The sequence below is a fragment of the Simochromis diagramma genome, unplaced genomic scaffold (genome assembly GCF_900408965.1).
Source record: "Simochromis diagramma unplaced genomic scaffold, fSimDia1.1 OVJJ01000205.1, whole genome shotgun sequence".
Taxonomy (NCBI): Eukaryota; Metazoa; Chordata; class Actinopteri; order Cichliformes; family Cichlidae; genus Simochromis; species Simochromis diagramma.
The window spans coordinates 15972780-15983852 of NW_024386782.1; the positions used below are offsets into that span (position 1 = coordinate 15972780).

The 11073-nt window shown below is 41.2% G+C and overlaps 1 protein-coding gene and 4 non-coding genes across 5 annotated transcripts; all 5 read left to right on the forward strand.

The window, feature by feature from the left end:
- Window positions 1–362: 362 nt before the first annotated feature.
- eif4a2 (eukaryotic translation initiation factor 4A) lies at window positions 363–5085 on the forward strand. The gene is made up of 11 exons (XM_040022244.1): window positions 363–484; window positions 1334–1391; window positions 1494–1626; window positions 1871–2010; window positions 2391–2559; window positions 2637–2746; window positions 3053–3196; window positions 3556–3693; window positions 3784–3873; window positions 4129–4208; window positions 4286–5085. Exons 1-11 carry the CDS (start codon window positions 456–458, stop codon window positions 4428–4430), a joined length of 1236 nt encoding a protein of 411 aa, XP_039878178.1. The 5' UTR covers window positions 363–455; the 3' UTR covers window positions 4431–5085.
- On the forward strand, window positions 1674–1748 carry LOC120727921. Its single transcript, XR_005694600.1, has one exon. It is a non-coding gene; the product is annotated as a small nucleolar RNA SNORD2 (small nucleolar RNA).
- LOC120727920 lies at window positions 2225–2299 on the forward strand. Its single transcript, XR_005694599.1, has one exon. It is a non-coding gene; the product is annotated as a small nucleolar RNA SNORD2 (small nucleolar RNA).
- LOC120727919 lies at window positions 2784–2963 on the forward strand. The gene has a single exon (XR_005694598.1). It is a non-coding gene; the product is annotated as a small nucleolar RNA SNORA81 (small nucleolar RNA).
- On the forward strand, window positions 3248–3431 carry LOC120727918. The gene has a single exon (XR_005694597.1). It is a non-coding gene; the product is annotated as a small nucleolar RNA SNORA81 (small nucleolar RNA).
- Window positions 5086–11073: the final 5988 nt, after the last annotated feature.

An 11073-nucleotide genomic window follows, 5' to 3' on the forward strand; every position in this document is an offset into this window, starting at 1 on the left:
ATTAAAAGTTATTTAATAATCACACTTGGACAGCAAAGCCTCGGTTAGCTCTGCCTGTGTGGTAGTAAACTTCATTTTATTTCTTGAACCCCGCTTGCATGGGCCTCATGCAAACCTTCTCTCCAAAAATGTTGCACAACCTTGTCAGAGCGAGTTTTGACCTATCAGAGACACGGTAGCGAGCCCGAGCACCCACTATTACTGCAATATCCTTCCGCCGAGGAATATAGTCTGGAACAATTTTAACATTTTATTGTTTATCTAAAGACATATTTGAACACAACAAGTAGTTTGTTAAATAAAATGTGATTCAAACATTAAGTCAGTCAACTAATACTTTATTTTCAGCCAAATTGGGCACTGAGTTTGTCGGTGAAAATAGTCCGGCTCCATAAATGCAGTTGTATTCTCGAGCAGCGATCTTTCCACTCGCATGCTGAAGTTGGGAACGGATCATGTCTAGCGATTCTGCTGATTACAACAGGTAAGAGAATACGTTTGGGCGTGTTTTTTTTAAACGACGCTGGATATTTATCTGCGTCCAACCTTGCGAAAGTGGTTTGCAGTTGGTGTTATGCAAAATTAGTTATTAAATAGCTAACGAGGCCCCAACCGCTGGGGCTAACTGTTAGCTATGTGACGCTAGCTGCTCCGTTACACACCGTAGTTCCAAACTGCTTTTAAAAGCATTCTGGTTTAAATGTTTAATATTTGGCCACGTCATACGCAAAGTATACCAGGACTTTGTAGTGATTAGTAGAACCCTTTGTTTACTATTGTAGCTGGGGATTATCCAAATTGAGAGCCGTCAGTCCAGGCTGTATGTAGGCCTCAGAAGAAGCCACCGTTGGCAGTACAGGCCCAACTGTCCGACATATTGGCTAACTGTGAGCGAAGCGGAGCTCCATGTTGAGGTACATCCAACGTGTACAGATGTAATTTTAATCTTGAGTTACCGGGGACCACAGTGGGTATAAGGAGCCAGCCTCAAATCTTTGGAGGTTACGTAAGCGGCCATTTTATGAGGGACTAGCAGTGGAGCCCGGCTCGTGCAATTTGACACGTGCGCTCAGTGAACCTCCAGACTGTGGAACTAGATCGCTGGGGCGTAACCCAGGCTACGATTGACTATCTCACTACATATCTAACGTAATTTCTGTGTTTTAGTTTCTCACCCTGAGCGCGAAATACGCGGTCTTATTGTTGGAGATGAGTGGGCAGCAGGCCTTCACATTACATGACGCCTGGAAGAAACGACCGCTGTAGCATGCGTTCAGTTTATTTTTAAGGTCACATTTTATGTAAAAATTGAAGAGTGTTTCATTTCCAACAGCTCAAGAGATAGAGACCATGGGGGACCAGATGGAATGGAGCCTGATGGTGTCATCGAGGTAAGTAGTATGGCGAAATACAAGCACTGGCACTATATTTTTGGCTGTAACTGGATCATTGAAGTACTAATTCACCCATGTACTGTCTTTCCCAAAATTCAGAGCAACTGGAATGAGATTACGGACAACTTTGATGATATGAACCTGAAGGAGACTCTTCTCAGGGGCATATACGCATATGGTTTTGAAAAACCATCTGCCATTCAACAGAGGGCCATTATCCCTTGCATCAAAGGTACAGATACTTTTCTTTTTAAACTCAGAATAGGATTGTAGACGTTTGAGTGAAATGATGGTCTACCATCTTTCGGGACTTACCCAAAACATGGGGATAACTTTGTTTCATGCTGATCACTCAATACTGTAAAATGATTAGTTAATGAGTCAAATCTTGCAAAGGATGATTTTGTTGTTTAGCCTGTTTCTGTTTTGAGAAACAAATATATGTACTTAAAATAATTTTTTCCCCTTACTGTCAGGCTATGATGTCATTGCTCAGGCCCAGTCTGGAACTGGCAAGACAGCCACATTTGCCATCTCTATCTTGCAGCAGTTGGATATTGAACAGAAGGAGACTCAGGCTCTGGTTTTGGCTCCGACTAGAGAGCTGGCTCAGCAGGTATGCTGTTCCTGAGGTCACCATAAACCTCAGCAGTACCTCAGACCTAAGCAGCGTACTGAGGACACTAATTCAGATCCTAAGGTACAATCTTTTAAAGATTTGTTCAAATTCCAAAAGATTTGACGAGTATCTTCTTAAGCTAATGTAGTCTCTGTCCGTGGCTACATTGGTCTGAAAGGTGAAATGCTTTCGAATTTTTCTGTGAAAAACTGAGTGATGTGATGGCATACCATCTTTCGGGACTGACTCTTGAAATGGAGAGTTTCTTTTACTCTACTGATCACTTTAAACAGTTTTTCTGCAGTTTGCGAGTCTTGTCTGGCTCTCTGTGCCACATTATCTTAAACAAGTTCTTCTGTCCCATCTCCCCTTCTTAGATCCAGAAGGTAATTCTGGCTTTGGGTGACTACATGGGGGCAACCTGCCATGCCTGCATTGGAGGGACCAATCTCCGTAGTGAAATACAGAAGCTCCAGGCTGAGGCCCCTCACATAGTGGTGGGCACACCTGGACGTGTGTACGACATGCTGAACAGGAAACACCTGTGTAAGTATTACAGGTCCTGCTTACTGGAAGCTCGGATTGGTGATATGTTTGCTAACAAACATGACATTTCGCTGCAGCTCCAAAATGGATCAAGATGTTTGTTCTGGATGAAGCCGATGAGATGTTGAGTCGCGGCTTCAAGGATCAGATCTATGAGATCTTCCAGAAACTGAGCACAAACATTCAAGTAAGAAACCAACGCACACCAGAGAACAAATAAGATGCCCTTCTGCATCAACAGAGGTCTGCTATAATTGTGTGATCCAGATTTTCTGTTTCATGCAATGATGATAGCAGATTTTTACGTGGAAGGAGATTATTGTGCACTTGACTGAAAATGAGATGTGGTCGAACCTCTTTCTTAATGTTCGTTGGCTGCAATCTCAAGGTCAAGTGCCACAATTGGCATTGTCTTTTAATACGCTTGTAACAAATTTTATGTTGATTTTTTTTTTTTGGGGGGGTGGTGTAACATGTAGTGCTGCTTCTTCAGGTGGTCCTGCTCTCAGCCACAATGCCAGCAGATGTGTTGGAGGTAACTAAGAAGTTCATGCGAGATCCCGTTCGCATCTTGGTGAAGAAAGAAGAGCTTACCCTTGAGGGTATCAAGCAGTTCTACATTAATGTGGAGCGAGAGGTTGGTAAGATTTCTGCTGATAATCTTGTACCACTGTGAATGTTTTAATTTCCCTTCTCTCTAAAGCACCCTGCTGAAACTGCAGGAGCCAAGCCTCACAGGTTTAGCTCATGTGGCCGTGTAAGCATGGGTACACCAGAGAAGGAGATCAAAGGCATGGTATTGGAAATGAGGCTAGGAGGGACCTCTTTCTTAATGTCCAGTTTCCTTTGTCTCGAAATCCTGTGTTACACAATAGCTGCTCCTCATTTAACATGGAAGTTGGGTAGATGTTAAACTACAGGATTCTGCTGTGACTTCATGTTGATGTTTTTCAGTTAACAGTGCTTTATATCTCATAACCTCGTGTTTGTTTCCAGGAGTGGAAGTTGGACACTCTCTGTGATCTGTATGAGACTCTGACAATCACACAGGCTGTGATCTTCCTCAACACCAGGAGAAAAGTCGACTGGTTGACTGAAAAGATGCATGCTAGAGACTTCACCGTCTCTGCTCTGGTATGACACGTCCTCTCCCTGCTTGAATCTTATGTTGGTGCAAGAAAATGCTTTTGCTCATCAGTATTAATCTATATTTTCCATTTCCAGCACGGTGACATGGACCAGAAGGAGCGTGATGTGATTATGAGGGAGTTTAGGTCTGGCTCAAGCAGAGTGTTGATCACTACTGATCTTCTGGTAAGTGTGAGGTGTATGAAGAGTCAAATGATCATCTGTGACGTTACAACCCAAAATGTTTTTAATCCTGCAAAAGTCCTGAAATGACCAAGCAGTCGAAACTTTTGGGAGATTAGGGCTCGTTCTCCACAATGGGTTCTTTTAACGTAGGAATCTGTTACTTATTCGCGAGCAACATTAATAATACGCAGTCTTCATCAGTCTGTCTGTTAAGGAGTTAAATTGAACATGTCTTTTTCTCCCCTCCCACACCAGGCTCGTGGAATTGATGTACAGCAGGTTTCCCTGGTCATTAACTATGACCTTCCCACAAACCGTGAGAACTACATTCATAGGTGAGTTGAGTTTCTTTGGAAGAATGTGCTCTGTTGTTGCCTCTCTGAGTCTAACATGGTCCAATTTTCCTCCACAGAATTGGTCGCGGTGGCCGTTTTGGCAGAAAAGGAGTTGCTATCAACTTTGTGACTGAGGAGGACAAGAGGATTCTTCGTGACATTGAGACGTTTTACAATACAACCGTGGAGGAGATGCCTATGAATGTGGCCGACCTGATTTGAGCCCTGAGATTTTTCTTTTTGTTTTAAACGCAGTGATAGCGATTGTCCACTTGCATTGTGCTTATTATTCGAGGGAAAAAAAACTTCTCAATGCTAAACCTTCGATCAGAATTTTGGTATGTGTTAAAAGCGAGGTGACTTCTTTGGTGTCCCTCTTGGACAGTTGTAGATTCTGACCTTGACAGTTGATTGGTTGGAGCTGCAAAGCCATGGGGTCTATAAGCATTAAGGTTCTTATCAGGTATTTCTTTCCATGTTCACTTAAGATGCGTGTATTCGATGTTCTCCACCATTTAGTAACTTACTTGTGGACTAAAAGGTATAAGTGCTGTATAAAGTCTGCAAATTATGTTATGCTAACATATGTGCGATGTATCGTGGGCCTGCTTAATAGAGGCTTTTGTCATGTTATACTGTAGGATTCACTTGCTTTTTGTTTATCTTCGTGAATGTGTTTAATTTAAATGTACCATATATATTTTATTTTTTTTATCCCACTTGCTATATATCAGAATTCCTCACTGGTTGGCTATATTTTGCTGACGTGGTTTTACCCTTACCAGAGTATATTGCCCGTTCCCCTCCTTGACTACTTTTCAGATTTCCTCCTCTTGGATTATATGAATGTCTTAATAAACTTAAGTTGCTCTAAGTTGACTTGTTTTGGTGTCTGGCTTTATACTATTTTTGTTTTTGTTTTTTTTTAATAACAGGATTTTTAGAACACTGGTTTAAGTGCTGCAACTGACACTCATAGACATGAAGAGATGCATAGTGGTGTGAGTGCTTGCAGTAGAGCTTATGTAACAATTCCACCTAGTGGTATCCCTGCAGCAAGATGAGCTCAACGTTAGCAGCATAGTACTCTAGTATTTTAAACTTAAAATTAGTGAACAAATTGAAATCTATGAGACTCCAGATCAGGGGTGTCAAACTCCAGTCCTTGAGGTCCAGTGTGCTGAAACGGCTGATTAACAATAGTAGGTCATTAGCAAGACTATAGAACTAGACTGCATGCTGAGGTGGCAACCCCTAACCCTGCTCGAGTAATTTTAAATGTAAGTGTTTGGAGAATTGTACTTCAAAAAGTACTTTTATTGCACCAGTACAGTAGTATACGCCTGTTTACACAAGACAATTTTATTATGTGAATGTTATTTATTTGAACTGTCATAGGATGTAACAAGTGATCAGAACATGGTATATTATTTAATCTTTAAAAAAATGTTTGGAGCGTTCCTATGTACCACTAGAGGGAGCCCACGTACCACCAGTGGTACACGTATCACACTTTGAGAACCTAAAAGTGTTGAAATGAACTCCAAATACAGGGAAACTATTCCATTTAAATCTACGTCAGATTCTGGTCTTTTTTAATGCTGCATAGTAGATATGTAACAACTTGTGTTGTTTTTTTTAGTTTTTAAGTGTTTATATTTGTCCACACTCTACCAGGAGAACTTCAAGACATGTTGGATCAAGGACACATCTAAAATCTGCAGGACACAGACTCTCGAGGCCTGGAGTTCCCTACCCCTGCCCTAAACAGTTAATGCAATATGGTTGTTAAACCCCCTCAATTAAAGCTTTTACTTATTTCTTTTGCAATGAAAGTTTGTACTTCAGTCAGCTTACGAGCAGACAGTTTATATGAAACCAGACATAATCACGCCCATATAAGATAATGAGAGATCAACTCATTCAAATTAGGTCACCAGGAAACATCCCGGTGCTCTTAGGTCACCAGGAAACATCCTGATAGAAAGTCCACTTATAAAAGCGTTCACTGGAAGCTTATTTCCATAGCGTTCCATTGTAGTCCTTTTATTTATAAATTTACACAGGAACATTAGAGATGCAAATATGAGAGATTTTCTCACTTTGTTAACAAAAGAAGTCTGTATGGAGGAAAACACGTCAGTAATAATCTACTCTGGCATCAAATGTGTTGGTGTCACCGGAGACAGGAGGGATAACGTCAGCACACATAGAGAGTACAGAAGCAATACATAACAGCAAAAACAAGCATAGGAGCAATTTGTCATTGTATCTTTAGGCACTAGCAGCCTGTCACAAAAACACATTTGTTTCCATTTCTTTAATTGAATGTAGAACAAAATGTCAAAGATAACACAGTCTGACAGACACGAAATGTTTGCACCAACAAGATGATTTCCAAAAACCTTTAGTTGAAAAGAAGGCGTGTCTCACCATCCTGTGGAAATGGGCCAAGTGAATGGTATCTGAAAGTCACGTCTTTGAGAACAAATCCAGCAAAGGCGTGGCACAGAACGTGAGAGATGCATCTGACCCTTCAGCTGATGATTATTCCCGTCTTCAGAAATGGTCTCAGTGGAAGAGTGACTGTCAACCAGCTTACAGAAGGCAAACAGGGAGAAAAGGCTGAGATGTGCCAAACTACACAAGAACTGGACTGAAGATCTCATGGATTTGAATCCAGATTTGAAATTTTTGGCTCAAATCATTGTCAGTATGTATGGATGAGACCAGGAGAGAGGCACAACAGTGAGTGTCTACAAACACGGTGGAGGCTCTGTCACGGTTTGGGGTCGTCTGGGGAAGCGGTGTTGGGCGTATTGTCACAATTTATTGAATTTTGAACTCAGAAAACAGCAAATCTGTGAAGAATTGAACTTTGCTGTGATGTAGAGAAAAATCCCACTAGCAGAACTGATTACAGCCACAGAAACAGCAGTTTGAAAAAATAACGTCACAGACGTGGAAGAAGAAACTGTGGACAAAAGTTTCGGCCTCTCTCAGCAATGCAAAGCCCTCAGCATCCAACATCAGCACAGAGGAAGGGAAGTCACTTACCCTCGTCTAAACCATAGAGACAATTGTGAGAAAATTTTGTCACTCTCAGCAACAAAAATACTTATGAGCCCCTGAAACAAGACCCAGGAACTCGTGTTCTACTGGCTTGAGGAAATGCTACTGACCGGACCTCATGCCACAGGCTATACTCAGGGGAAGCTACGCCAAGTCTGTATGGTTTACCAAAGATACATAAACAGGGTGCGCCTTTAAGACCGATTGTCTGTATGATCAACTTGATCAACTAAAACATCTCTAAGTTTCTGGCTTCGATCCTCAACCCGCTGGTAGGCAGCTCTGAACACCACATCCAGAACACCTTGGATTTTGTTGAGAAGGTGTGAGATGGTCTCGTACAATGTTACATCTCTCTTCACTTGTATTCCAGTCACTGAAGCAGTGGAGGTAGTTCGTAAGAGATTAAAGGATGACCCCAACCTCAGCAACAGGGCCACTCACCCACCACGTGTGTTTGCTTTTGAAACTGTGTCTTAATTCCACCTACTTCACATACAAGAGTCAGTACTCAGGCAGAAACATGGGTGTGCCATGGGTTCCCCTGTTTTACCCATTGTGGCCAACTTGTACACGGAAGAAGTGGAAAAGAGGGCTTTGTTATGTTTCCATACGGATCAATAAATTGATGATGGACCTTTTTCACTGTTTTTGTAGGAAAATATAAAGAAATGAGTGTTTGTTTGAGACTTCTGCACGGTACTGCAGTCTGTGACAGCGTGGGTTCTTCGACAAACGTGTGGCGTGTACTTCATTTGTTGCTTAAGTTGACAGTTAAACACCTCTGGACTCTCTGATCATGTTAAGACGGTGGACAGTGGAAGACTCTGTAGACGGGCTGCAGACCGCCCATCCAAGCCGACATTAGAAACAGTACTCGAGTTTTGTGTGCCGGTAAGTGTAAGCTAGTCAGTTAAACAGGAAGAGGTGGAGTTGATTGTTAGTCTGCCATTTGCATGCAAACCCACTGCATATGGAGCTCATAATGCAAGTGAAATAGACCCTATATAGACCACAAAAACAGCAAAAAAAAAGTCAAACGGAGAGATAGCAGGAACCACAGGAGCGATCAAAGCAACGTGTTAGCTGCAGACACAGGTTAGGAAAACCCAAGAAATACAAAACCAGAGAGTACACTTTGTAAAGACAGTTGTCTCACTGCCACGTGGACATTGAGGTTATACCAGTTTTAATAAATGGGCCCATTAAGGCCGATCAAATGGGACCAGACTGACAAAGACTAAAGTGAAAGTAATTTTCTCTACATATTATAATATTTTATTTAAAATTTCTAAGTAAGAAATTTCATTACTTCTTTACTCGAACAGCACATCAGACACAAAAAAAACCCTTAGAAGCCTCAACGTCTGGAATAACACTCTGTGATCAACCCGTAAACTATGAACTGAAGAGTACAGAGAAGGCTGAGCTCACACTGTGGAGACCATTTATCTGAATTTCTGTCTCCTGCACTACAACCTGTTGTTTTCTTTTTCAAACCAACTGTTTTTGGTATAAACCAACTATTTGTAAACATGTTATAATAAAAAAATAATAACAATATTAATAATACAATATAAGCACGTGAGAATACAAATATCATTCCAGTCTAACCAATTCCAATGAATGTGCTCAGCTCCAATCTTTCTGAATCAAAGCATCATGAGCTTAAACGCAAATTCATCTCTGCTGCAGTTGATGTAACCCAACATTGATCCTGAGCACCACAGCCTCTGTGCATTAGTCCAACACAGAGCGTCCAACTCACCACAATACTGCAAACTGACCTGTTTCTCCTGCACTAAACCACCCAGTATTTTCATGAAACACTTGAATAACACAGAGTTAGCTTAGTTTGTTTTGCAGAATTTTTCACAATATGAAAATATATACATATTTTATCAAAACACGTCATGTACAGATCCAATATGTGATTAAAATGATAACATTACATGCAATCTTTAAATCTGCAGTTTATCAAATACCACTGAGAACTCCAACTTCTCTTTCTCCATCTCTGAGTCAACTTGTCTCCCTGTGAAATACAGCAGCTGGACCTTTAGCTTGCGACACACTGCAAACACACAAACTGCACACAGACAGTTTGTGTGTTTGCTGGTGTTTGTTGAGCCCATAGAAACGCTACTTTTAAAATGACTTCACACTTAAAAAATAAAAAGGTTACTCCCTTTGTGCTTCCTCCTCTTCAGAAGCACTAGCGGCATGCGCTCGCTCCAGCCCGCTATAAACGTTATAAATTATACCTTTGAGCCTAAAATAATGAGCTTGATTTAAAAATGTAAAGCGTAAAGTTAGGTCATTTATGTAAACATGTAGTGAGTGAAAGTAAAAGGTCAGAAAAATAAATATTTTTCTTTCTTTTTTTCTTTAATAAAGAAAAAAAAGAAAATGATATCTAAAAATACAGCTTAAATGTGATACTTTGTTTCTTCACACCTGTGAATTTGCGTAAATGTTATACAGACGAAGAGTTGTATGACGTGCAAAATGTCCCGATTTACACCAAGCCAAGCGAGAGACTTGACACATTTTGATACCCAAACCTCTAACCAAGGTCAATCCACTGATCTCCACCTGTTTGAGCACGTTTGTCATTTGCTGAACGCAGAACGATTTATGACCAAACTGCTGCAGGCGACTTCATTTTAAGTGTGCTGTTTGTGTGCGCAGAGGGAATTACGAAGACTGAAATTTGTACTCTCCAAAACATTTAGAGGCGGCGGCTGTGAGGTCATCTACTAATGGGAAGATCCGAGGTTTGATTCCTGGCTGCTCCAGTCTGCATACCAAAGAACCCCTAGTTACTCTCATTCACTCTCCAATGAACACATCAAAGAGTCCATCGGAGAGTGAATGTTAAATAGAAAGCACTTAAGTAGAAAAAGGATGGAACAAAAGTGCTTAACTCTTTATTTCCAAGCAAGCCATTACAAAAGGCAGAAAAATAAAACAGCATTTCTGATCAAATCACTGATCAGTGTCCACGTCATGCCAGCCGGTGGTTTTGTGAGAGTTTTAAGAGTGAAGCAGAAGGAAGCAAATCTCTTCATCATGCTTGTTGTCCACAACATCTGTTTTTAATTTAGAAAACACCGTTTCACCCCAGACAAGTCGGGTAACCCGACGGAGTGAACAATCAAAGATCTGGACACAAGAGGACTTACGCAGACTTTAGACTCCCCTCAACAGCTCTTGAATCTTGAACTCATTATCCTGTTATCGGTTTCCTGATTGTGTTTGCGTGACCTGCTTCGTGTGAGCAGTTTCTGAACAGGCTGCACATATTTATAGTATTTTTTAATTAGCCGTATTTAACTCCCTATCGCCCCCTCAGGGTTGCTCAGGTGCGCTAATCAGCACAGTCGGTGCCTATTTTTAGGAACTCTCCTCTGTCAACACAATTATTTTCCAAATTTGCCTCTTGGGACCTGACAATAGCTTCTGATGACTAAAGTCAACAGTTAACTCCTCGCGGGACAATTCCCAGAAATGATGACTTGAGTCAAGCCGAGAACAAACAATCGGCTTCTGCTTACAGTCAAAGTAAACAGCTCCACACTTTATGTGACATATCCCACTTTTCTCATTTGCATTTGAACACAACTTCATATTTACAGCTTCAAATGGACACAGAAGTCGTTTTTTTTCCCCTCAACTCAATTACTGCCAAACAGATGCAGACAGCTGGGACCGTTTTCTGGACGCTCCTAAATCCTGCTCTCCCTTTACAAGTTGCCTCGGAAACGGAGCATCTGTTTCTAGAACAGTTAAT

Bases quoted from the DNA above. Each gene is read 5' to 3' on its own strand.
- eif4a2 (XM_040022244.1), top strand. From the start codon at position 456: ATGTCTAGCGATTCTGCTGATTACAACAG. The intron at 485-1,333 runs GTAAGAGAATAC...CATTTCCAACAG, and splicing joins GATTCTGCTGATTACAACAG to CTCAAGAGATAGAGACCATG. The intron at 2,560-2,636 runs GTAAGTATTACA...ATTTCGCTGCAG, and splicing joins GCTGAACAGGAAACACCTGT to CTCCAAAATGGATCAAGATG.